Below are 27787 nucleotides of genomic sequence, written 5' to 3'. Positions count from 1 at the left end.
AGGTGATGGGGTGGTTGCCTGGGAACAGTAAAAAGGCACAGCAAGCATTTTTTTTTTTTTACTAGTGCCTCACGTTCTACAACCTGTAAGACACTTTCTGTGTGATCAGGGCCTCACTCCGACTGTAAGAAATTTGATCTAGTATGATTTCAGTCTGACTAACATGTGTAGGCTATTAAACAATAAATCGATTTTCTCTGATGTCATGTGAACTTGTTGATTAAGACAGAGGTGCACATGTGAAGTCTGAATATTTGAGGAGAAAAAACACAATTACACATTTTGTGACATCAGGTGTAACGGAAAAGGAGGCAAATATAACGAGTTGTGTAACAAATTACTGTTCCACTACTGCAGGGACTAATAAATACAGTAATAAAATTACTGTTGAAAAGAGCAATGAGTAATAAATTACATTCTTTGAGTAGTGAGCCCAACACTGCTTGCAGACATAAAGGGGAAAAGAAATACTACGCTTGACATCGAAACAGTTCACATGGTCACAAATCATCAGAATTCATTATCTGGAAGCCAGAAATATCTACTGGCACTCTCAACAGTGTGTGGGACTCACTGACTGATAGACCAACACAGCCAGAAACCATTCCTGGAGTACAGCTGACATTATAGCTAAAAATATGAACGATTCACATCCATTTATTTATGCCTTTTAAATAATATTCCCTGTTAAAGCAAAATGTTTAGTAAGAGCAGAGCCCTTTCTTTAATGGCAGTTTGCAGTTAACATTAATCCAACTCCAAACTCAAGATAATCATAAAAATATATACATACACTTACCAGCACGTGTTTCCTCTGGATAATTCAAAGGTGACAGCAGCCAGCTCTCAGCTGACAGAACTACTTCATTTTCTTCCAGTATTTACAGCAGTGGCATTTTAATGTGTGTGTGTGTTTACCCTCATATGACTAATACATGTTGTGTGAAGTAATTCACTTAATTAAACGAGTGGCATCACTTTGCTTTTTTGCTGTGCTGCTTTCAGACGCCACTTGCAAGTTATTTAAACCTGTGACTCTTGAGCAAATTGGTGCGAAGCAAAGAGCAACTTCATAAGACATGTCCCACAAATTGCAAATAAACAAAAAAGATTTAAAAGATTATTTTTAAAAAATAGGGGGAAAAGAAAAAAGCTAGGGAAGGAACATATTTATAATATTTATTATAATTACATTTTAAAATTATGTTACAGAATCATTATAAATTTTAAGCACTTTCTCCAGGTCATTTAACTGGTTTGTTTGTTTGTTTTAAACTTTGTTTTGTTCTTTTTAATTTATTTATTTTTTATTAGTATTATTATTACATTTTTAATTTATGTTACAGAATTATTATGATTTTTAGGCATTCTCTCCGGGTTATTTTAACTTTCTATCTTTATATTTCTTTTATTTTTTTTATTATTTTTTTTTTAATTATTTTTATTTTATTTATTTATTTATTTAATTATTATTATTTTTTAATATTTCTTTGTTTTTAATTTTCTCTTTTTGCTAATTTCTCCCTAATTTTTTTTTGGGTCATTTCTTCTTTCATTGCTCATTCCCTTCTTCACATATTTTTAAAAGAACTCAAGTCAATCTGCTCGGGCTTCAGAGGGTTAATAAACAGAGCCAACAGACAGTAATAATGGAGGAAGGTTTTCAGATGGAACTCAGATTGTTTTCCAAAAGAGCTTAATGCACTTTGACAGGAGTTTATGCTCAAATAGAATTGAAAGCTGTAAAATACATTTGAAAAGTTGTGTATGAATGTGACAGATTCAGTATATTCATCTTGTATAGCTGGGTGTAGGGCGCCACCTGCAGGGTAGAGGCAGCAGTGTGTGTACAGTGTGTGTGAATGTGAAGAATGGCACTGACTATTAGTTCTAAACTAGATAAATAGACTTCCCATCTTTGTAATGTTTTACTTTGTTAACCCTGTATGTATTATTTAAAGTCATATGTTTTATGTTTATTGTTGGAAGATTCCTGAGTTCGTTAAAAGAAGAAGAACGAGTAAAGCCACAGCCGATGCATTAAAGACAGAATTGTATTAATTGTGTTCAACATACTTTTAAGTGCTTTTTGTCTACAATATGTTTTACGTTTGACAAGATGAAATGCAACAAACAAAACTAAAAAGAAAAAACAAAATAACCAAACTAACTCAAAACGGTTAATGTTCACTTCTTATCTGTACATTAGCAGACTGGACAACACAAACAGGACAAAACAAACAATGCTCAGAGTATAGCTACAGATTCAACAAACAAACAAACAAAAATGAATAAATATTTCAATAATGTAATTGGAAAGGAAGACAATCAAGGAGGAATGGGTTCTCAAATAAGAGAACTTCACACACAATACATAGCATGAGGTCACTCTCCAAGGACTTCTACCCCCGAACACCAAAGTTTCATTTTCATTTATATGGTGTCCATATTGTATCATATATGTCCAGCCTTCCTTTGGTTTTATAAAATAAATAATCAAGGGGGACATAACTTGACTTCTCTGACTGGGGTAAGAGGCCCTCCAGCTGACAGCAATACATTTCAGCAAGTGTGACAATTAACCGCACCCACAACAGCATAATAATAATAATAATAATAATAATAATAATAATAATTTTATTCTGTCTATCTTATTGATTTATTTATTTAACAGGGACAGTGCACAGCTACTTAGCTGCACCACAGTTAGCTATAAGCTCATTTTCGTCTGTAGTCCCTGGGCAGGAAACAGAGAATAATTTCTCTGCTAAATGACACTATTATATTAAGAAAAAAAAACATAATTACAAAATAAAACATATTCATGACACAGCAGCTTCAGCAATAACAACATCAAATCACTGCAACAATAAAAGTACAACACTAATAATAATCTCAAATAGTTGTGATAACATTTAGCCAAACGTACATGTGTCAGTTTGTGCCCCTAAATTTAAAAAATAAAAAAAATCTATTAAAAATACAACTTTTAATTTTGCAAGTTTAAAGTTATGTACATTAAATGTAGGCTGTGCAGCAGGATCATAAGGTTTGTTATGAAATACAGAGAATTAACATTGTTTGTAAAGTAAAAATATTTGAGAGTGAAGTTCACGTTCCAGCCGGTCCTCGCGTTGCCGTGCAACATGACGTCACACCGGTTTCCTCCCACTCTGCCCAGTTTAGTTTCAGTTTACTTGGACTGTGTGTCGCAGCTTGGTTCCTCCGGATTGTCTCGTGTTTGCAGTTTGAAGTCTCTCCAGGTCCTCAGGTCGGTGAGCTCTGACACTCTTCATTGTGACTCGTTAATGACTCTGTGTTAGTTTAGCTGCAGGGGAGACTTGTTAATGTTCCGACAGTCTGTGACTTGTGGAGGAGGGTCAGTGAAGGCCACACACACACACACACACACACACACACACACACACTCCTCTAAATCCTCTCAGGAACAAAGAACAAACCACAGCTCGGTTTGTGACGCACGGATTGGAGACACTCTTCACATGTTGCTCTGAAATTATTATTAAGATAAGGATATAAAATAAGGATTTGAACTGGAATAACAAAGTTAGAAGTTCACGCATGCGCACGGGAACGTCTTTTCAGTAAGCGAGGGGCTCTCCTGGTTACTTGTTAATAAATTTGGAGTCACTTATTGTTAAGTTAACTGTGTAACTTGTGTGTAAATACCGTGACTGTACGACACACAGTGTGATCACATGATGGAGGCTGAGCTTTATATAACGGTCTCTGTGCTCGTGCTCGTGCTCGTCACCGTGTGGCGCAGGACGCAAGAGGCCGCAGCCCGCTTCATGTCAGTGCGCTGGGCCTGGAGACCTGTGTGAATGGAGTGCAATCTGTCCGCTCTCTGCTTCAGACTGTCCTGATCTATATGTGTGTGTGTGTGTGTGTGTGTGTGTGTGTGTGTGTGTGTTTAATTCAAATTTCAGGTCATACAAACAATGTGTGGCACATGCAGACATTTGGCACGTAATAGGACACATAATTACATCAATATAATGTAGGGTACATCAAGTCTTGTCAGGATTATTGCAAAATGAAAATAAAAACAAAACAAAAGAGAAGTAAAGGGTACAAGGCACAGTAAATTCCCACAAGTCACTAAGGTACTGCAGCGTATAGTCACTTTTCTTATGTTAGTTTTAATGTACAAATCAAAATCTACCAGAAATACGTGAAAACTTGGCAGGATTTGGACATTCTCATTTTATGTAAGTAAAATTTGCCAGTTAGTAGCATACGATTAATTACAAAGGACAAAGACTTATCATTACATATAATAATATCCTTCAGACCGACTGTGATGATATGTCCAGTTTTTTCATAGATAAGTTTCTCAAAATCCCTCCGAAAGACAGATGACACAGGGCAAATACAGAATAAATGTGCAGTTGTCTCTGGCTCAGTCCCACAAAAAGTGCATTTAAGTCTGTGAACCTGGAAATTGTGTTGTTACAAGGATAAATGTTGTGTAGTATTTTGAACTGAAGTTCTCTTATTTTATCTGAAATACAGAATTGAAAGGGGCACAACCGTGTTTTACACCACTTAATATCGACGAATTGTGAATTCCAGAAGAACTTTCCTCTGGGGGAGATCTTATTATAGCTATGAAGTGCATTCCTAACATGCTTATTGGTAAATCTTCTATCGAGTATATCAGTCCCTCTAATTGTGAGAGAAGGTGTCTGAACCTCAGTCTTTTTTATAAGTTAAGTGACACTTCATTAACCCAAGCGTATTCTGAGGAATGGCCTTTTCAACAGAAGCAAATTCTTTGAATATGACTGGAAAGGATTTTGTTTTTAAGAATTTTTCATAACTATGAAGATTTCCATTATCTTCAAATAAATCTGCAACAAAAATGATACCCCTTTCAAGCCAGCCTTCCTTATATAAAGTCTTGTTTTTGACAGTAATATTGCCATTGTTAGGGTCCTGGCAGCTAAGCTGCCAGGACACTATTGTAATCCTAGGTATTCTTCTTCTTTCTTCTTCCGAGGAAATCATACTTCCCATGGGTGAAAACTCACCAAACTTTGCACAAAGGTCCAGTCTCATGCCAGATATCCTCAGCTGTAAACTCAAGCCAATAGTCCTGATGGTGGCGCTACAGCAAGCGTCTAAAGTTCAAAACTTTGAAAATTCATAACAAATCAACCATACGTGCTACAACTTCACAACTTTCATCAAACTGTAGTCCCAATACTGAAGAAACGTTTGTGCATTTAAACCTATTAAAAATTATGAAGTTCATCACTCTGTTTTTTTCAAAAACTGTAAAACTTCTTAAACCTATCTCCTCCTGCAATTTTTGCTCAGTTGACACCAAACTTGCTACAGAGCATCTTCAGACTGTCCTACAAAAACTATGTTTCTCAGATTTTTGATTTATCAAAAACTGAGCCGACAGTGCATCAAAATGTTTGACTGTAAACAGTACTGTAAACATATACATGCAAATTCTTGCTAAATAAATCTTCAATGTTCATGAAAAAAAGACAAAATTCTAGAGTCATGGTAGATGATGTGTGGCAAATTTCAGAATTTTATCTCAAAAACTGAATTTTTGACAGCATTTTGAATTTTGCTCTAATGTGAACAATTGGAGTCAATGTAAAAATGGCAATTTTAAACATCAGTTTTTCACTTATGGAGCAAATCAATCATTGTTACAAACATCTCCATGCTGTCTAGATGCAATATGTGTATTTTCAGATTTTTGTCTTAATAACGGAATTTTTTACAGTGGTTTCAAATCTGCCTTTCCATGCACGGATGGCTGCTTTCCTTCACAACAGTGAATGGCTTACTCAATTTGTGAAGCCACTGTTGAGCTGCTGCTTGCCAATTAGCTCAGAGCGGTAGATGACTGTCTTAGGTTCCAGAGGTTGCTCAGAATTGCCTACAAATGCCCAGACCCGACCCATCGCTGCGCAGCAGCTATAATTCGAAATTAAGTCCTTATGAGGAGAGAAGTTATACACATAACACAATTTCCATGCCAATAAGACTTGCTGATAAATGGTAGTTTAGCGACAGTAAAATTGCAACTTAGTAAAAATTTTAAGCCACCTGCCATTTTAAATAAATTGTGTGGAATAAAATACCACAGTGACGTCGGTTGCTCCAAACATTTCTTACGCCATTTGATTTTAAAAGTGGAATTTAAATGAAAAAAATTCAGAAGTTCCAACCCACCTTCTGCTCTCTCTAAACTAAGGATGTCTTTTTTGAGATGGTGGTGTTTGTTTTTCCAAACAAAATGTACAAACAAACTATTGATATCTTTACACAGTGAATCATTTGCAAAAAGTGATAAAGTGGGATAAACAAAGCTTGACACACCTTCAGCTTTTGACAATAACACTCTTTTAAAAATGGAATGGTCCCTTTGCAACCACATATTAAAGATGGATTTCGCCTTTTTGATTTTAGGGGGAAGGTTTAGTTGCTGTCTCTGGGTGAGGTTTTTTGTAATGTGAATCCCTAAATATTTAACACATTGCCCTGATCTGTATGTGTGTATATGAGCTATGTGGCCGTGGTGACGTAAACAAATATAACTGTATAACATGTAGGCTGGTTTGAGATGAGCTGTGCCACGCCTGGAAAGTGCACGAGATCCAGATAAGTGTGAGAGTGCTGAGGGCTCCAGATCCACAATTCATCCAGGCCTCAAGCAGACTGTGCAGACTTCACTGATTTAACAACCCATAATTCATTGCAATATGAACGTGACGTTGTGTGTTTTTTTTTCTTATTAATGTGTAAACTAGTCCATACCCATGGAGTGCACAGTTGCCCACGTACAGTTTCACATGGTGTGTGTTTGGGATACAGGTCATAGGAAACTGCAGATTAAACAGTCAACTGAACCCATTAAGAAGAGCAAGTTTGTGAATTTGATAGTACGATTGCTTTATTGAAAGTACAGTAGTACCATTGCCAATAGTGGGATAGTTAGTGGGCTAAAACTGTACATTAGTAGTTGAGGTAGCACGTTGAAAGGCAGATAGTTAAAGTGTTTAGATATTGTATTGACTTAAAAGTGGGGCGCACTGGTAGTTCACATGGGAAAGGTGCGGCTAGCCCTGATATGGGGATATGGGGTCTAAGAAGATTCTAATAAATCAGAATCAGATCTAGGCGGGACGGTGGTGTGGTGGTTACACTCAGTACGTTTACATGCACAGCTTAAACGAGCTATGGTCAGGCGGCAGACCGGCATTTTCGAACAACAGCAAGATGGATAATCGTACAGCTTTGTTCATCTCATATGTAATGTACGCGTTACTGATTGTGCAGATAAGGTGCACACTTATCCCTCGTGGTCATGGTGATTTCGAGAGGCAGACAAGAACGGCGTTTGCTGTTGGAGGGCTACAACAATAGCATGTCTTGTCTGTTCGGGGGTCATACGCCAGCACGGGGGGTGTGGAGCATGCGCACATGCATTGTCTAGTTTAACTCCGATTATGGTGTATACAAAATCGAATTCCAATCGCATTATCTGGGTGTCTTAATCGGAGTTGGAGAACTCCGATATTAGTCGGAGTAACGTGTTTACATGCACTTCAGTTGTCCAGTTATAGTTGGATTAAGGCAATAATTCGTTTTTTTTCAAGTGTCATGTAAACGTACTGACTGTCGCCTCACAGCAAGAGGGTTCCTGGTTTGAACCTGGGTGACGGAGCCCTTCTGTGTGGAGTTTGCATGTTCTCCCTGTGTCAGCGTGGGTTTCCTCCAGGTGCTCCAGCTTCCTCCCACAGTCCAAAGACATGCAGGTTAACTGGTGACTCTAAATTGTCCGTAGGTGTGAATGTGAGTGTGAATGGTTGTCTGTCTCTATGTGTCTATGTGGTGACCCGTCCAGGGTGAACCCTGCCTCTCGCCCAGTGTCAGCTGGGATAGGCTCCAGCCTATAAGAGGATAAGCGGTTATGAAAACGGATGGATGGTATCAGATCTAACAGGATGTGAGTGTTTCTGTGACTTCCTGTACAGACTGAAGGCCACAGGAAACTGCCAGGCATGACTGCAGCATTTTGTCACCGCCTCCTGCTGAAGCCGCCTGATCTCGTCCACTTTCCAGTAGAGGCCAGTTCATCTAAAACAAACCTAATGGCTACGGCATGACCTGCCTTACTCTGTCTCTGATTGGCTCGGGCATGACATTGCCTCTAGATGACGTTTCTCACATAGCACTTGTTGACATGCTAATGGCAGTAGCTCAAAATGAAACATGCTACTACTCCTAGGTTTGATTTGAAACGTGATATTTGTCAGGGATGTCCAATTTCACCATACCTGTTTTTACACTGTACTCAAATTCTCACAACTATTAATAATAGTGCTGTACAAGGTATTTCTATAGCTTCAATAGCTGGCAGGGATATTATTATCCGTCAGCTGGTAGATGATGCGACAGTTCTCTTAAAGGTTGAGTCAGATGCCTGTTGCCCTTCATACAGTCAATTACTCATCTAAGGCTACTGGTTTGTGCTTGACTATAAAGAGAAGTTAAATCTTAGCTGTGCACACAATTAGAAATATTCCTGTAAACGGAAGAAGTTACATACTTAGAGCTTTGTATTTCTTAAGACTGGGCAGGGGTGGGTGATATGGCCCTGAAATTACGACAAAATAAGTGACCTTGGCTCCTTGGGGAGCATAGGTCATTCACGAACTTTCTCCAGCTGGTTCGGTGTTGGGCGATCTTCTCTGCTTCCCTCCAGGATGTCTTGATTCCTTGAGTTCTGCCTCGACAGACCTTCTCCAGGTGTTCTTTGGTCTTCCTGGCTTTCTTTTCCCCTGTGGGCTCCAGGATAAGGACTGTCTATCATATTAAAATGATACCCGTATTATCTTGAACGATGGACAAAGAAAAACAAACTTTTTGAAGACAATTAGAAAGTTTACCTTTTTACCACTGGAGGGCGACAGATCCACTAAGAGCCTCATTCCAAGGAGACATTAGTGGAGGACGTAGCACGACTGGAGAATGACTCTGTCATTGATAATCAGGACATTTTCCATGAGACATGATGTGAAGGATGAATGAGTGATGATTTGCTTATCAATGATTGGACTGACCCTCTCACTGTGTCCTCTACAGGTGAAAGCAGGAAGTCTCGGGGAGGTGATGTGGAGGTGAATTCAGCAGCAGCTGCCAAGGTAACACGATTGATTTTGGATTATTGGACTCGCTGCCACTGCATGCTCTGGCTGGATACAGTAGATGTGGAAAAATAGAGACATTTCAAATGCTGAAGAGCTTTTAAAATCAGTCAGACAGAAGTGAAAAGTGATGTCATCCCCAAAGAAAGAGCAACATGTAATCCTATAGACTAAAGGACATTGTGAGTGTCGTTTCTTAGATATGACACTGCAGCTCAAAGTGCCAACAACATATTTGCTCAGCCATGGAAACTGTCACATGAGTGTATTTAGTATCAAGTGTATTTAGAGTCGAACGTTGAGTTGTCCCAAAGCCTGAAAGGTTTCCCCCAGTCAGAGCTGTTTGTGCTTGTCATGTGAGTGAGAGGAATGATAAGAAATAATGTGTGAGCTCTCCCAACAGGTTGTGGTGTCCGTGTGAAGGTGTGAGCTCTGCTATGGATCCGTACGAAGAACCAGAGGAGGGAGTCCCTTCTGCTGAAACCATTCTCTGTGGGAAACTTGACAGCCAGACCAAAGCTCAGGGGTGAGATGAGGATCTCCAGCTGTTTAGACATAAAGTCACTTTCATGATGCCTGTAGTAGTCACCTTTTGTTGACACTGTCATAGAGGAATTTATTCACTTATGTGTTTAAATGTTTTATGCTTTAGGTGACTTCACTTTACTTATTATTATTTGAAACTTTGGCTGTGTTTAATATGAACATTCTTCACTGTAACACTGTCAGTAAGACACTACATACAGAAAAGCATCATCGTCCCCTTTAACACTGACTTCAGTAATAAACATGGAAGTGAATTCACACATTTCTGACAATGTCAACAAAAACATCACATTATTATCTTTGTAAAGGTGGAATTTATGGCAGAGCTGTTGCATTGAGTTGAAACAGCTTTGAACTGGATACCTAATAAAGTGCACAATTTGTGTTTGGAAAACATTCTACATCTGTATTTTGTCCAGGAAGGCGTTTATTCAAAATTCTCATTTAATATCGTTTTTTTTTTTTTTGTTTCAGGAACCATCTGAGACCTCCTGAACCTGAACCCAGCTTAGTGTCCTATAAGAGTGACTGGTCAAGGGATTACATTCTTGATTTTAAACAAAGGTATTTATCTGACAAGAAGTATGTTGTTGTATTGAAGCTGTGCAAGTGTGCAGTATGTTAACCACAGAGAGTTTAACTGAACATGTGAGCTTTATCAATGTTGTTTAGGAACCATCGGAGACCAGTGTTGGCAGTAATCTATTACATTTTAGCAGTATGAAGTAATGTAGCGCCTTGCCAACAGGATTTGGGGTAATATTATTACATAAACAGTCACGTAACACATTACCATCCGAAATACATTGTTTATTGTTTTCATTTTTCATTCATTCACACTGATCCACACCGCTCCACTTCTGCCAGTGTGCCACCAGAAAAAAAACATCCCCCAAAGGTTGTTGTGTGTTGTCATGTCATTATACGCTACATTATAGGAGGTCGCCATTGATGGTCACATCTGGATCCTGCCGTAGCCTACTGTGCATTATCAATTTCAGTGTATAGATAGAAGTGTTCAATTTGTGTTTGGAAAACATTTTACATATTTTACATCTGTATTTTGTCCAGGAAGGCGTTTATTCAAAATTCTCATTTAATATCGTTTTTTTTTTTTGTTTCAGGAACCATCAGAGACCTCCTGAACCTGAACCCAGCTTAGTGTCCTGTAAGAGTGACTGGTCAAGGGATTACATTCTTGATTTTAAACAAAGGTATTTATCTGACAAGAAGTATGTTGTTGTATTGAAGCTGTGCAAGTGTGCAGTATGTTAACCACAGAGAGTTTAACTGAACATGTGAGCTTTTTAATTCAATTATCAATGTTGTTTAGGAACCATCGGAGACCAGTGTTGGGGGTAATCTATTACATTTTAGCAGTAGTAAGTAATGTAGCGCCTTGCCAACAGGATTTGGGGTAATATTGTTACATAAACAGTGTCACGTAACACGTTACCATCTGAAATACATTGTTTATTTTTTTCATTTTTCATTCATTCACACTGCCACCAGAAAAGGTTGTTGTGTGTTGTCATGTCATTATACGCTACATCATAGGAGGTCGCCAGTGATGGTCACATCTGGATCCTGCCGTAGCCTACTGTGCATTATCAATTTCAGTGTCTTTCCATTAATGCACATGCAACATCTACAACATATCCTGTTCTGATTTTGCATCCTAAGGCTGCTAGAAAGTAGCGTGGATAAGGAGCTGGCCTCAGGTTTGTTTCTCATCGTCCTGATGTCTGGGTGATGTTATGTTGGACGTGTTTCCATTCAGTCTCCTACAACTGCAGAGCAACATTAGCACACAGTCTTGTTCTTATGCATAACTCGCTCTGCGGTGTTGTAGCTGACCAGCACGACGGGAACCGGCAGGTGTGTCTTCCAGCTCTGGTGTATTAATTAGTGCTCGTCATAGTGACTGACTCGCACGCCATTCTGTTTGTTGTATTAACCTCAATATTATAATATATATATATATATAATCTGTTTCATATCATAGGCCCACAAATATTTATCTATATCTGATAACGATAAGACTTTGATCCTCTGCCTGACCCTCGCTGTGTCCAAGGATGTCCATTTATTTGAAAAAGGTCTTGGCTGTTTAATTGCTCTACATCACCCCACTATTATTAATATCAGCAGGGATTTTAATCCAAAGTGCTAACCACTGTATGTGAACACATGAATGAATCAGACCTGCAGCACGGGATTTGTAATGAACTGTAATAAACTGGAGCTCCTGTGAAACAACCCTCATCCATTTAAAGTCAACATTAGTTCTTCTGAGGTCAAAGTAACACAAAAGTAGTGTAATAAGTAACTTATTACTGAACTAAGGTATTTATCTGACAAAACGTATATTGTTGTATGATAACATTGTAAATGATGCTTTATTTCAGCCACAGTTTAACTGAATATGTGACCTTTGATTAAGTTATCCATGCTGTCTTTGTTCCAGGAATCATTTGAGACATGAACCTCCTGAACCTGAACCTGAACCTGAACCCAGCTTAGTGTCCTGTAAGAGTGACCGGTCAAGGGAAATCATCCATAATTTTAAACCAAGGTATTTATCTGACAGAAAGTATGTTGTTGCATTTAAACTTTGCAGTTGTGCAGTATGTTAACCACAGAGAGTTTAACTGAATATGTGACCTTTTTCATTAAATCTTCAAAGCTGTTTAGGAACCATCGGAGACCAGTGCAGGGAGTAATGTGTCACAAAAGTAAAGCTTTACAGTAATATGTAACTTTATAGCAGTAACAAAGTAATTTAAAGCAGTACCAACATATAATATTATTACATAAACAGTCACGTAACACATTACCATCCGAAATACATTGTTTATTGTTTTCATTTTTCATTCATTCACACTGATCCACACCGCTCCACTTCTGCCAGTGTGCCACCAGAAAAAAAACATCCCCCAAAGGTTGTTGTGTGTTGTCATGTCATTATACGCTACATTATAGGAGGTCGCCATTGATGGTCACATCTGGATCCTGCCGTAGCCTACTGTGCATTATCAATTTCAGTGTATAGATAGAAGTGTTCAATTTGTGTTTGGAAAACATTTTACGTATTTTACATCTGTATTTTGTCCAGGAAGGCGTTTATTCAAAATTCTCATTTAATATCGTTTTTTTTTTTTGTTTCAGGAACCATCAGAGACCTCCTGAACCTGAACCCAGCTTAGTGTCCTATAAGAGTGACTGGTCAAGGGATTACATTCTTGATTTTAAACAAAGGTATTTATCTGACAAGAAGTATGTTGTTGTATTAAAGCTTTGCAAGTGTGCAGTATGTTAACCACAGAGAGTTTAACTGAACATGTGAGCTTTATCAATGTTGTTTAGGAACCATCGGAGACCAGTGTTGGGGGTAATCTATTACATTTTAGCAGTATGAAGTAATGTAGCGCCTTGCCAACAGGATTTGGGGTAATATTGTTACATAAACAGTGTCACGTAACACGTTACCATCTGAAATACATTTTTTATTTTTTTTCATTTTTCATTCATTCACACTGCCACCAGAAAAGGTTGTTGTGTGTTGTCATGTCATTATACGCTACATCATAGGAGGTCGCCAGTGATGGTCACATCTGGATCCTGCCGTAGCCTACTGTGCATTATCAATTTCAGTGTCTTTCCATTAATGCACATGCAACATCTACAACATATCCTGTTCTGATTTTGCATCCTAAGGCTGCTAGAAAGTAGCGTGGATAAGGAGCTGGCCTCAGGTTTGTTTCTCATCGTCCTGATGTCTGGGTGATGTTATGTTGGACGTGTTTCCATTCAGTCTCCTACAACTGCAGGGCAACATTAGCACACAGTCTCGTTCTTATGCATAACTCGCTCTGCGGTGTTGTAGCTGACCAGCACGACGGGAACCGGCAGGTGTGTCTTCTAGCTCTGGTGTATTAATTAGTGCTCGTCATAGTGACTGACTCGCACGCCATTCTGTTTGTTGTATTAACCTCAATTATAATATATATATATATATAATCTGTTTCATATCATAGGCCCACAAATATTTATCTATATCTGATAACGATAAGACTTTGATCCTCTGCCTGACCCTCGCTGTGTCCAAGGATGTCCATTTATTTGAAAAAGGTCTTGGCTGTTTAATTGCTCTACATCACCCCACTATTATTAATATCAGCAGGGATTTTAATCCAAAGTGCTAACCACTGTATGTGAACACATGAATGAATCAGACCTGCAGCACGGGATTTGTAATGAACTGTAATAAACTGGAGCTCCTGTGAAACAACCCTCATCCATTTAAAGTCAACATTAGTTCTTCTGAGGTCAAAGTAACACAAAAGTAGTGTAATAAGTAACTTATTACTGAACTAAGGTATTTATCTGACAAAACGTATATTGTTGTATGATAACATTGTAAATGATGCTTTATTTCAGCCACAGTTTAACTGAATATGTGACCTTTGATTAAGTTATCCATGCTGTCTTTGTTCCAGGAATCATTTGAGACATGAACCTCCTGAACCTGAACCTGAACCTGAACCTGAACCCAGCTTAGTGTCCTGTAAGAGTGACCGGTCAAGGGAAATCATCCATAATTTTAAACCAAGGTATTTATCTGACAGAAAGTATGTTGTTGCATTTAAACTTTGCAGTTGTGCAGTATGTTAACCACAGAGAGTTTAACTGAATATGTGACCTTTTTCATTAAATCTTCAAAGCTGTTTAGGAACCATCGGAGACCAGTGCAGGGAGTAATGTGTCACAAAAGTAAAGCCTTACAGTAATATGTAACTTTATAGCAGTAACAAAGTAATTTAAAGCAGTACCAACATATAATATTATTACATAAACAGTGTCACGTAACACATTACCATCCGAAATACATTGTTTATTGTTTTCATTTTTCATTCATTCACACTGATCCACACCGCTCCACTTCTGCCAGTGTGCCACCAGAAAAAAAACATCCCCCAGAGGTTGTTGTGTGTTGTCATGTCATTATACACTACATTATAGGAGGTCGCCATTGATGGTCACATCTGGATCCTGCCGTAGCCTACTGTGCATTATCAATTTCAGTGTATAGATAGAAGTGTTCAATTTGTGTTTGGAAAACATTTTACATATTTTACATCTGTATTTTGTCCAGGAAGGCGTTTATTCAAAATTCTCATTTAATATCGTTTTTTTTTTTTGTTTCAGGAACCATCAGAGACCTCCTGAACCTGAACCCAGCTTAGTGTCCTGTAAGAGTGACTGGTCAAGGGATTACATTCTTGATTTTAAACAAAGGTATTTATCTGACAAGAAGTATGTTGTTGTATTAAAGCTTTGCAAGTGTGCAGTATGTTAACCACAGAGAGTTTAACTGAACATGTGAGCTTTATCAATGTTGTTTAGGAACCATCGGAGGGGTGGGGAGGGGGAGGGGGGAGGCGGACTCCAGGGTTTTTTCAGACCTAATTGTATTGTTTTGCACAGGATCTTTGCAAAAAAAAATGTGATGGCAGAACAGTCTCCTTCAGTACATTATTCTATGCTTTCTTTTGATTTTCACATTGGCTAGTCATCCTGTTTAATTTGTCTTCTGATTAAATCAGAACCGTTGAAACAAGTTGTAGGAAGCCTCTGCCAGTAATTGGTTGCTGGCAGACACTCTGTGCTGCAATAAAATGGTTAATCAGCAGTGCCGTGCACTGTAGAGCCGATGCGCTGCTGGTTCTGCCGGCCTGAATAGAATATAATGTCTATAGCGTTACTGTTGTGTACAGCCTTATAGACTGAGCTGAGTAGTGATGCACGGGTCGACCCGTAACCCGCGGGACCCGCAAATGGACCTGCGGGTCGGGCAGCAGTGATCGTCTGTTAAATCAGTCTGTAAATGATATTTTGACATTATTGGCTATTACTGTCATGGCATCCAAAGGTACTGATGCGTTGAGCAGGTGACAGTCTGCGGTCGTTTTCAAAACACACTTGTGTCACGCACTCCAAAAGAAACTTGTTGAAACTTTAAACAATAATTTATTGTATAAAACGGGAGAAACAAACGTTGACAAAAACGGTTCCATAATTCATATTAAATTCAAAAGATAACGAAAAAAACAGCTACAAGTTAGAGGGAATAGTGATAAAGTGGTAAAAGTTGGCATTGATCCACAGCCTCAGACGGATGCGCTCAAGCGTGCCGTGCGCACAAGCTCAGCTGGTAGGCGATACTATATTTTCACATTTTTAACAATGCAGTTTAAAAGTTTTGATTTTTATTGATAACCTACATTTACCAACAACAAAAAGACTACATTTAGCACCAAAAAATGTTAAAAAAAAAAAAAAAAGTAAATAAAAAAACGAATATCAAATACCAAACGAATACGAATACCTACCCATAGAAACGAATATCCGAATATTTGGGTACAGCCCTAGTATTTTGTCCAGGAAGGCGTTTATTCAAAATTCTCAATTATTATCTCTTTTTTTGTTTCAGGAACCATCTGAGACAAGAACCTCCTGAACCTGAACCCAGCTTAGTGTCCTGTAAGAGTGACCGGTCAAGGGAAATCATTCATAATTTTAAACCAAGGTATTTATCTGACAAAAGTTGTATTGTTGTATTATAACATTGTAATTATGCTTTATTTTAACCAAGTTTAACTGAATTTGTGACTGGTCAGTGGATTTTATTACTAATTTTAAGTGCCAGTAAGTTTCTGTCAGTATTAAGATGATATTATTATGCAGTCTAAATGGATAGCACTTTGAAACGTAGAGCTTAAACTTACTGAGTTAATGGAGCTCTGGACTAAAATGAAAGGTCGCTTGTATTTAATGTTATTTTGCATTTTTATGCCTCCGCGCTGGCGATAGCTGTGGCTGAGGTGTTATGTTTTGGGGTTGTCCGTACATATGTACGTCCATTCCATTCTCTTGAATGCCATATCTCGAAAACACCTTGAGGGAGTTTCTTTAAGATTTGGTGCAAATGTCCACTTGGACGCAACAATGAATTGATTAGATTTTTGGTAGTTGAAAGTCAATGTGACCTTGCATCCATGCCATTCTCATGAACGTGATATTTGAAGAACGCTTTGAGGAAATTTCTTCAGATTTGGTGCGAACGTCCACTTGGACTCAGTGAGCTGATAAGACTTTGGTGGTCAAAGGTGAAGACATTTGGTCAGATATTGAATTGGTGACACTAATCTTTAGAAACCTCAGGAAGAGCAACTGAGGAGGGAACCCTCTTCCAGGACGGACAGACGTGCAATAGATGTCGTACGATGTTTATACATCAGGGCCTCAAGCTGAAAAAAACTTTCTGTTAGGAACCTCTCGTGTTACCTTACTCATCGCACCTAACAGATCCCTCCTAACGCTAACTCCTTACTGGCAGGAATAAGAGACACGACACGGCCTTAAAGATGGTGGACCTCGAACAACTTCCGGTTCAAGTAAGAAGTTAGGACTTAGCAGTATAAAATTAAGAGACTTGGGACGTACCCATACACAAACAGGACCTATACATGCACTGAGTGGAGAGATGTCAGAGTGGGCTGCCCATGACAGGCGCTCCGAGCGGTTGGGGGGTTTGGTGCCTTGCTCAGGGGCACCTTGGCAGTGCTCAGGAGGTGAACTGGCACCTCTCCAGCTACCAGTCCATGTTCCATATTTTGGTCCAGGCGGGGACTTTAACAGGCGACCGTCCGGTTCCCAACCCAAGTCCCTATGGACTGAGCTACTGCCGCCCCCTGATCAGTCTGCACCTGGTTTATCGTCCACAGAGCAAGGCTGCACTCTGACATTTTTGACCTTTTAGTACCAGATCTGTGCGCTAGGTACCCCAACAGAGGGGGGACCAAACATGGGGACGGTACAGAACAGTTCCAGTAGTACTATCCACAGCTTTTCACAGTGGAAACGGAAAAAAAGGGTACCGAACTGAACTGAACCGGACTGTACTGCTTGGTGGAAACAGGGTTTAAATGCATCTTGACAGGTGCATGGAGGCATACAATGGTGGGGCTGTAATTCTAGTTTTCTTTAAAATTCACTGGTTAGTTACCAGTTAATGGGTGTCAATGGGCCATTGAATGCAAAATTAACCCAAACTGACATCCCTAATGTGGACAGATAATGCGATCTAATTCTTCATGATTCCTCCACAGAATGGACGAGGAGAGCTTCGAGGTTCCGAGTGGTCAGTCCGCCCAGCAGCACCAAACATCCCTGGACTCTGTATTCACGGTCTGTTCATGTACAACAACTAGTTTTACAAATGTTTAAAATCACCTCCATGTTGCACTTTTCAGACCAGTGGAGTGTCAGCCTGTCCAATGTGGATCTGATGTTTGGTTCCATGATTTTAGTTTGGTTGTATCATTCTTGTAATATTCTGTTCCAGCTGCTGGAGGAGAACATCGTCACATATGTGAAGAACGAGCTGAAGATGTTCCAGAAAGTTCTGAGTACAGATTACTCAAAACGCTTAGAGAGTGAGAGGGAGGATGAGGTGCTGGACGGGAGGAGCAGCAGAGAGGCATTTCTGAAGATCACACTGAACTTCCTGAGGAACATGAAACAGGAGAAGCTGGCTGACTGTCTGCAGAGCAGTACGACTATTTCTCCAAATTTTTGGATAAATTGGATGTCTACTAATGTCCTGATAGATTGACCTAAATATATTCAAATATGCTGACATATTTACATTATGATTTATTTGGCCATCTTATTTGTTGTGTTTATTTAGGAAGTCGTTCTGGAATATGCCAACGCAATCTCAAATCTAACCTGCAGAAGAAGTTCCGGTGTGTGTTTGAGGGGATCGCTAAAGCAGGAAACCCAACGCTTCTCAATCAGATCTACACAGAGCTCTACATCACAGAGGGAGGGACTGCAGAGGTCAATGTGGAACATGAGATCAGACAGATTGAAACAGCATCCAAGAAACCAGTTAGACCTGAAACAACAATCAGGCAACAAGACATCTTTAAAGCCTCACCTGGAAGAGATGAACCAATCAGAACAGTGATGACAAAGGGAGTGGCTGGCATTGGGAAAACAGTCTTAACACAGAAGTTCACTCTGGACTGGGCTGAAGACAAAGCCAACCAGGACATACAGTTCACATTTCCATTCACCTTCAGAGAGCTGAATGTGCTGAAAGAGAAAAAGTACAGCTTGGTGGAACTTGTGCATCACTTCTTCACTGAAACCAAAGAAGCAGGAATCTGCAGGTTTGAAGAGTTCCAGGTTGTGTTCATCCTTGACGGTCTGGATGAGTGTCGGTTTCCTCTGGACTTCAGCAACACTAAAATCCTGACTGATGTTACAGAGTCCACCTCAGTGGATGTGCTGCTGGTAAACCTCATCAGGGGGAAACTGCTTCCCTCTGCTCGCCTCTGGATAACCACACGACCTGCAGCAGCCAATCAGATCCCTCCTGACTGTGTTGACATGGTGACAGAGGTCAGAGGGTTCACTGACCCACACAAAAAGGAGTACTTCAGGAAGAAATTCAAAAATGAGGAACAGGCCAGCAGAATCATCTCACACATTGAGACATCCAGAAGCCTCCACATCATGTGCCACATCCCAGTCTTCTGCTGGATCACTGCTACAGTTCTGGAGGATGTTTTTAAAATCAGAAAGAGAGGAGAGCTGCCCAAGACCCTGACTGAGATGTACATCCACTTCCTGGTGGTTCAGTCCAAACTGAAGAACATCAAGTATGATGGAGGATCTGAGACAGATCCACACTGGAGTCAAAACAGCAGGATGATGTTTGAGTCTCTGGGAAAATTGGCTTTTGAGCAGCTGCAGAAAGGCAACCTGATCTTCTATGAATCAGACCTGACAGAGTGTGGCATCGATATCAGAGCAGCCTCGGTGTACTCAGGAGTGTTCACACAGATCTTTAAAGAGGAGAGAGGACTGTACCAGGAAAGGGTGTTCTGCTTCATCCATCTGAGCGTTCAGGAGTTTCTGGCTGCTCTTCATGTCCATCTGACCTTCATCAACTCTGGAGTCAATCTGATGGCCAAAGATCTAACAACCTCATGGTCGAAATTCAGTAAAGATAGAAGGAAGTGTCTCCACCAGAGTGCTGTGGACAAGGCCTTACAGAGTCCAAATGGACACCTCGACTTGTTCCTTCGCTTCCTCCTGGGTCTTTCACTGCAGACCAATCAGAAGCACCTACGAGACCTTGTGACACAGTCAGGAAGTAGCTTGGAGAACAGTCAGGATATAATCCGGTACATCAAGAAGAAGTTCGAGGAAAATATCTCTGCAGAGAAATACATCAATCTGTTCCACTGTCTGAATGAACTGAAGGATTGTTCTCTGGTGAATGAGATCCAGCAGTTCCTGGAATCAGGAAGTCTCCGCACAGATAAACTGTCTCCTGCTCAGTGGTCAGCTCTGGTCTTCATCTTACAGTCATCAGAAGAAGATCTGGACGTGTTTGACCTGAAGAAATACTCAGCTTCAGAGGAAGCTCTTCTGAGGCTGCTGCCAGTTGTGAAAACCTCCAACAAAGCTCTGTAAGAAAGAGACTTAAATGCATTGAAATGATAATTAATGCACTACTGTCTTCTAAAGTGAAGAAAAAAAAAACTAATTTGTTTTCCCTCCTTGTCTCTTCAGAATGAGTGGCTGTGACCTCTCAAAGAAAAGCTGTGAAGATCTGTCCTCAGTCCTCAGCTCTCAGTCCTCTAATCTGAGACACCTGGACCTGAGTAACAACGACCTGCAGGATGCAGGAGTGGAGCTGCTATCTGCTGGACTGGGGAGTCCACACTGTACACTTGAAACTCTCAGGTCAGGGTTCAGAAGCTTCTGTATGGGACTTTCGTAAAATCCTTGAGATTGTTAAATGAACCCTAGGCAGCATCCTGTTGCTCGCACTTCATCAAGTAGTAGCTGTGAGCAAGCACAGTCATATTTAGAATAACCTTAATATCTACAATGTTCCTATGTTTCATTTGCTTCATATATTGTTGGCTAAATCAAATTCAATTCAAAACACGTAAAGTAAGTTTTATGTGTCATACATCTTACGCGTCTTCCTGTTTCTTATCGTCTCTTTAGGCTGAATAGCTGTAACCTCTTGGAGAGAAGCTGTGAAGCTCTGTCCCCAGTTCTCCGCTCTCAGTCCTCCAGTCTGAGAGAGTTGGACCTGAGTAACAACGACCTGTGGGATTCAGGAGTGAAGCAGCTGTCCACTGGACTGGCGAGTCGACACTGCACACTGGAAATTCTCAGGTCAGGATTCATCAACCACATCAACTAATGACCATTTAAACTATTATTAATATTAATGGATAAACTCATTTATTTTGCTCTACTCAAATTACTGTGAAACCAGTTATCGTAAGTGAGTTTTCGAACCTGTGCATAATTTTCCATGAACATTTTTATATGATTTTGTTCTCCTTCTGCTGGTGGAACCCAAAATAGCAGATAGGAATTTTAAGATTCAAAGTAAAGTGTGTGTAACTGACCAAATGTAGACACATGTTGCCAGATATTCAGTGAACATTTGTTTTGAAACACATACAAATTCTTTCTAATTTCAGAGCAGTGTCGCCACTGGGATGATAGTGATATAAAAGTGCACTCCGGCTGTGATGTTGTTAGCCACCAATTAATCCTTGTTTTGTTTAAGCATCCCTACACTGTGGATGATTACTGAAGAACTGAGTGACGGAGCAGGAAAGGTTTTAGTTCTTCTTTTTATTTTAACAATGTACAGCCCTTTTGTGCCACATCAGCCTCTTTTGCACTGCCTGTTCAAGATGGGAATATCACGCTGTTATCCCACTTCACTGTTGAGTTTATGAGGCACAATAGTGGAATTGGTGGAAAGAGTGATCTCGCATCTAAGCCGCCAAGGGAGGTAGTTACAGCGCCCAAACAATGCCTGTGTAACAGAACAGCCTGCAGGACGGTTGTGGCATTTTCATGACGTGTTATACATGCGACCCACCATGGGAGAGTCAAAAAGCAGATGGTAGCAGTTAGTGGCTAACTCAAAGAGGAAGAACAGTGGACTTAGTAGTGGCTCTACAGCGCAACCTCTGTGGGATTTCTGTGCTGTATCAGACTGTTAGCATCTGAGAAGGCGTCACTAACCTCAGTGACGTGTTTGAGGTTTGATGTTCGTCCCAGCTGTTGTAAAAGTCTGTCACCTGCAGCTCTTCAGCCAGTCAGCTCTCTGTGGCTGCTGTTTCTTTTACTTTTCATTAATTTGGACTTGTTTTTAATGCAGTACTTAGTGTTAGCAGTTGCTAACATTATTTTGACTAAGGTTACAGGAAGCTGTAAGTATACATTGCTCCAGGGATGATGTTTTTCTGTAGGCCAATGTGGAAGTTTGCATCATCCTGGTTACCTGGTCAGAAAGCCAATGGGATTTTTCCATTGGGTTTTGTATTATTGCAGGAAATAAATTCTGTGACGTGTGTTGTTTTGTGTTTGCAGGCTGTCCGGCTGTCTGATCACAGAGAAAGGCTGTGATTATCTGGCTACAGCTTTGAGCTCCACATCCTCCCGTCTGATAGAGCTGGACCTGAGTTACAATCATCCAGGACACTCGGGGGTGAAGAAGCTGTCTGCTGTACGGGAGGATCCACGCTGGAGCATGAAAACTCTGAGGTAGGAAGAAGCCTTTGTTTTTCACTCGCTCACCCAAATAGTGGAGTTGAAGTTTCTTCGGTTTTCTTAATGAATGAGAGAGAGACTAAAATGGGGCGTTAAAGCTTTCAATATATTCATCAGTCTGCTTTCCAGTTCTTACCTATTGTCATGAGCTTTGGGTCGTGACCGAAAGAATGAATGATGCAAGCAGCTGAAGTGACTTTCCTTCATGGGGTGGCTGGGCTCACTGTTAGAGACTATAAGAGGACTATAGAGATACTATAGTCAAGGAGCTCAACTCTCCGGAGGGAGTTTGGGGTACAGCTAGTATGTTTGAAGGTGTTGCAGCAAATTAAACTTACTGAGCCTAACGCTAGTGTGATCAGACAAAGCATGTGTTTTTGTATCTGCAGTGCTTCGGACTATATAGTTGCATTTGTGACCATGGAGCACCAGTGCAACTTGCAAATACTATAATAAATCCTCACTTTTAATCTTGCCGCGTTAACAGATTAACTTTCTACTCACTGCTAACTACATATGTTGACCAGAAGTGGGAAGCTTCAAGTTCCCAGCAAAAACAGCAAATGTGCTGCTCTAACCCCCCTCCTCCTTTCAGGTGGGATCCCAGTGGAGTCCAGTGGTTGAAACCAGGTCTGAGGAAGTGTAAGTGTGTCTTAAATTTGATTCATGAATACAAGCAGCACACATTCATGTATCTTAAACCTGTGACATCACTCATGTAAATCTCTGGTGTCATAGATGGATAAATAAGTGCAGCTGTATTGCATCTTGTTCTCTCCATCAGATTCCTGTGAGCTCACCCTCGACGAAAACACAGTCAACAAAAACCTCAGAGTGTCTAATGACAAGAGGAAGGTGTCTAATGTGTTAGAGGCTGAGCCATATCTTGATCATCCAGAGAGATTTGACTACTGGCCTCAGCTGCTGTGTAGAGATGGTTTGACTGGTCGCTGTTACTGGGAGGTGGAGTGGAGAGGAGTGGTGGATGTATCAGTGACCTACAGAGGAATCAGCAGGAGAGGAGACAAACGTGAAGGCTTGTTTGGAGGGAGTGATCAGTCCTGGAGTCTGAGCTGCATTGATGGTGGTTATTTTGTCTGTCACAACAACAAACAAACCTCCTCCTCCTCCTCCTCCTCCTCCTCCTCCTCCTCCTCCTCCTCCTCCTCCTCCTCGGTCTCTGGTAGAGTAGCAGTGTATGTGGACTGTCCTGCTGGCACTCTGTCCTTCTACAGAGTCTCCTCTGACACACTGATCCACCTCCACACCTTCAACACCACATTCACCGAACGTCTTTATCCTGGGTTTGGGTTCAGGTCAGATTCTCCTCATTCCTCAGTGTCACTAAACCTGAGCCACAGTTTAAAATAATCTGCAAAAGAAAGTGCAAATTAATGTGCATTCCCATCCAATATCATTATATAAATGAGTTCATTGGTTGATGGAGACAAACAGCAGTTGGTGCTAATTTTTCAATCAGGTGCCTTTAAACCACCACAGAAGAAGACAAGACAAGGTCATTAAAAGAGCTCCAGTCACAGCTCAATCCAGATGTAAAGGTTACAGTCTAGCGTTGTCATTTGCTGCATCTCTCGTCTCTTCGGTGGATGTTGAAGTCACATGTTGTTGTAGGTCATGATTTGTTTACTACGCACATTGCATTGTGTCATAATATGTCCTTATCAGTGCACCAACTATTCCACATCAGCCAAGCGTCAAAACAATGTCACAATTTCATTTGCTGAAGGCAAAACCTGCCTCTCCCCCACAGGGCTGTAGGCTCCATAGGAGTCTTAAAATGTTGTCTTGTGTTATTGGGAGCCAGAATAGAAGGAGTCATGGCTCAAAACCAGCCGCCACTGCCTGTCAACAAAAACAAAGACAACTATGGTTAAATGTGATAAGACCAAAGGACTGGATGGAGGCCATCATCAAAAATGCTCACATGTGCAGCGCACACTTCATATCAGGTTAGGGAAAAAGTATTTCCTGTTGTAGGGATGAATAAGGTTATGTGTATTAAGGGTTATCATGTCCACCTCATCAGAAACTGGGGAGGGATTAAGAGGAATATTGGATTTCTCTGCAACGCTAACTTTTTAGGACATTAGCTAACATTAGCTTCCATAGCAAAGCAAACAAGTGTGGTCCTCCTTTGTAAGATTGGCTTCCTGTGACATCATCCATCCACTGAGTGAGAGCATACGGGTCGGCCAGTCTGGTCCCGTTGGTCAGTGTTTACTTATTCAAGTAACACTGGCGGTCCCGGAGAGTGAGTGACCTGACATGGTGCGTTGGTAAATTCAGTCTGACGCTCTGCACTAAAATGAGAGCCCTGTTGGTGGAAGAAACGCAGCGTTATATTTTTACATGAATGAACGAAACAGGGCTTGATGCCAACTTTTTTCCCAAGGAGCACATGTGCTCCTAAGTTGAAAAAGTAAGGAGCGCACAAAGAACTTTAATCAAATCAAATAATGTGTTTTCCGTAATAAACGTGATGCAAATAGACATTTACAAGCAAAATTATTTAATGAATTTGTATACAAAATGTACAGAAAGGTAAAATCTTCAAGTTTTGAAAAAGTATTGCAATTTAATTTTGTCTTTAATGCTATTATCTTATATATATTATCTTTGCAATATGATTATCTTATATAATGTTATTACTATCCTATAACATTCTCCAGGTCCTCTGAAACTCTGCAGGGCTTATTTCCACCCTGCGAACGGTCCCTAACTGCGGGGAGAACGGAGCAGGCTTCCCCGTAGGTCCGCCGCTTAACCCGGTCTGTCTCCTCCGCCACACTTTGACTTACTTCCATGCTGCCGACAGTGGGACTTATATTCATTGTGCCGACAGTGGCTTGAAAAACCGCCCATAACCGTGTCACACGGGGAAGAGGGAAGGCTGCTGGAGTTCCTCCAACATTTGTGGTTAGATTATCATATTTTTTATTGACAAAAATATAGGCTGCTTTGGCTGATTTTTTTATGCGCACATGTGCCCCTAAATATTTCTTACAGTTCACACACACCTATTTTTAGTCGCAAATGTGAGTGAAACGCTTGCATTGTCGAGCGCTGCGAAAGGTTACGTTCATCTCACGTTCACTCCGCTCGGCACTCTGCTGCTCTGAGAGTGCGGTGCTCTGAATAACTGAATGGTACATTTCTAAACGCACCACTGCCATCATCTTCTTCCATTGCCCAAAACAAGCCAACATAACTTGCTAGCTAGTGCTAGCTAATGCCTGTGAAGAACCGTTTTGCCTCCAGCTAAGTCCTGCCCACCAAAAAATGTCATACTGTTTACTAACAGTAAAAGGGTCTATATTCAGACTGACATTATTAGATGATCAACATTTCTGCCGACATCACTATGAACAGCAGTATTAATCCATGCTTTTTAGTTGTAGTTCCTCACTGTGAACACAAATCGTCATTTCATTCTACATGTTCACAACAAAGTCAATATTATAACATTCAGTGTTCAAATATGTAGTCTTGCTGCTTTGACAACATCTGCATTTATGTTTGATATCATTTCATATTATTAACACAAGTGCTAACATGGTTATTATTCCTGAAAACTCATCAAATAAGAAGTATTAATGCCATTTAGGCAGGTGAGGTTGGTCAGTACTAACCAAATCTTTCAGACGAATATGTCATTAATGTTGTGCTGTGAATACTAAAACAAATCTCAGTGAACCATGTGAGCTGCTCAGCATTCTGAGGCCAGTGTGTTTAAAGGGGTTAAAGGGTAACTTTGGTATTTTTCAACCTTGACTCTTTTTTCATGGGTTTTTCTTGTGACTAACTAGAACTGTTTTTGAAATTGGCCCAGTATCTAGTGTGAGGGCTGCAATGCCAAAACAGGCTACATCCACAAAAAGAAACAAACAGCCTCTTAAGCCACATTTCCACCAAGCAGTAGGCATGGTCCAGTTCAGTTCAGTTCGGTACACATTTTTTCCTGTTCCCACTGTTAATGGTTGGGATGGTACCAATAGAACTGTTCCATAGCGTCCCCATGTTTGGTCCCCGCTCCGTTGTGGTACCTTCTGCGTATAGTCTAACCTTCACTTGGAGAAAAAAAAAAACGGAGCAGTGAGTGACAACAACCCCGCCCACATTTACGAGGACTGTCTGTGGTAGATCTAGGATCTAGGTACCATGTCTGAAGGTTTACCTTTGATGCCAAAGGTACCATACTGAAAGTATTTGGTTTGGTGTTTTGCTTTTTAGTGGACATAAAAAGACAGCGCGCAAACACCTGAGTGATTACACTGCAGCCTGTATCACCGCAGCCAGCTGCAGCCTTCTCACTCAACAGTGGACCAGTTTCATTAGTCTCTAGCATTAGTCTCTTTGACACAGAAGTGTCCACTTAAATACCATAGGTTTCAGTCAAGATCTGACATATTAGTTGGTTAAGTTTCAGGAGTGATTGTGTTAAAATGTTTATTCACGGCAGTGTAGATTTACTCATTAAGGGTTGTTTATCATTTCAAATCTGTTACAGCGTTCTTGTGTCTTTTTTATTTGTATGTAAAATTTAAATAGTAGTAATTTAAACTGTTTGTGCATGTGTGTGTCTTTCAGACCTGTGTGTAATTGACAAGCAAGAGTGAAAACATTGAATTTCCCCTCAGGGGGATTAATAAAGTGAATAAACTTAAACTTAACTTAAACTTAAAACTACACTCCTCCTCTGACAGGATGTGATGCACTGAGTGAACAGCAGGTGTCAGCAGATGCTCAGTATTAAACCATTGAGCTGTCAATGCAGTGAGTCTCTGTAGGTCTGTTCCTCCAGCAGAGGTGGAGGAAATAAAACTCATCCTGTACTTAATGCTACTGTGAAGATCTCCATTTCAAGTTAAAGTCTGTATGTGAAATTTCAAGAACAGTAGAGAAGTGAAGTGTAATAAAGAATTAAATGTGAAAAAATTTCAACATCTTTGAAAATTGGTGAAGGAAAAGTAGAATGTCTCGACTGGTCCCATTGTGCCTCTGACAGTGGTCAGACTGGTTCAGTGTATGATCTCTGTTCATTTTAATACATGCAAATCTTCCACTCCACTCCAAGAGCACTCAGACCCCTCTGAAGTGAGCTGAACTCAGACCACCTTGAGACTGGGTCCGAGTTTGGCTCACTTCAAGTCCGAGGTGCGGTTCGCTTAAGCTGAACACAAAGTGCTCCAGGTTCACTTTGCTCTTTGCCATTTCGTTTAGCTGTCTAGATCACATGCTGTTGCACTTGGAAAAAAAAAGAAGACGAAACCAGGACGCAGGATGAGGAGTAGTTTGGTTCATGGAAAATCCTGCACGTCTCCAGATGTTGAATGAAGAATACATCAGACAGCAAC

General features: G+C 40.4%; 1 protein-coding gene across 27 annotated transcripts; it reads left to right on the top strand.

The window, feature by feature from the left end:
- Positions 1–3166: 3166 nt before the first annotated feature.
- LOC125894786 (NLR family CARD domain-containing protein 3-like) lies at positions 3167–27494 on the top strand. Of its 27 annotated transcripts, none has more exons than XM_049586381.1 (18): positions 3167–3271; positions 9139–9197; positions 9604–9726; positions 10221–10310; positions 10871–10960; positions 12214–12321; positions 12915–13004; positions 14246–14299; positions 14979–15044; positions 16240–16335; positions 17918–17996; positions 18154–18361; positions 18499–20293; positions 20397–20570; positions 20841–21014; positions 22233–22406; positions 23008–23054; positions 23197–27494. In XM_049586381.1, exons 3-18 carry the CDS (start codon positions 9638–9640, stop codon positions 23781–23783), a joined length of 3921 nt encoding a protein of 1306 aa, XP_049442338.1. In that variant the 5' UTR covers positions 3167–3271; positions 9139–9197; positions 9604–9637; the 3' UTR covers positions 23784–27494. The 27 variants fall into 27 exon arrangements, with proteins under 27 accessions (XP_049442338.1, XP_049442337.1, XP_049442340.1 ...); XM_049586380.1 differs by having other exon boundaries at positions 14246–14359; positions 14955–15044; XM_049586383.1 differs by lacking the exon at positions 10221–10310 and having other exon boundaries at positions 14246–14359; positions 14955–15044.
- The last annotated feature ends 293 nt before the right edge of the window (positions 27495–27787 follow it).

Source organism: Epinephelus fuscoguttatus, linkage group LG9 (assembly GCF_011397635.1).
Source record: "Epinephelus fuscoguttatus linkage group LG9, E.fuscoguttatus.final_Chr_v1".
NCBI lineage: Eukaryota > Metazoa > Chordata > Actinopteri > Perciformes > Serranidae > Epinephelus > Epinephelus fuscoguttatus.
The sequence above is the reverse complement of the archived record's forward strand: the minus strand, read 5'-3'. Positions and strand labels throughout refer to the sequence as shown.

What these genes read in the sequence shown, in the direction of transcription:
- LOC125894786 (XM_049586380.1), top strand. Translation starts at nt 9,638, where the DNA reads ATGGATCCGTACGAAGAACCAGAGGAGGGAGTCCCTTCTGCTGAAACC. An exon ending in ATTCTTGATTTTAAACAAAG is followed by an intron (nt 13,005 to 14,245) that starts GTATTTATCTGA and finishes TCTTTGTTCCAG; the next exon opens with GAATCATTTGAGACATGAAC. An exon ending in CCCTGGACTCTGTATTCACG is followed by an intron (nt 17,997 to 18,153) that starts GTCTGTTCATGT and finishes ATTCTGTTCCAG; the next exon opens with CTGCTGGAGGAGAACATCGT.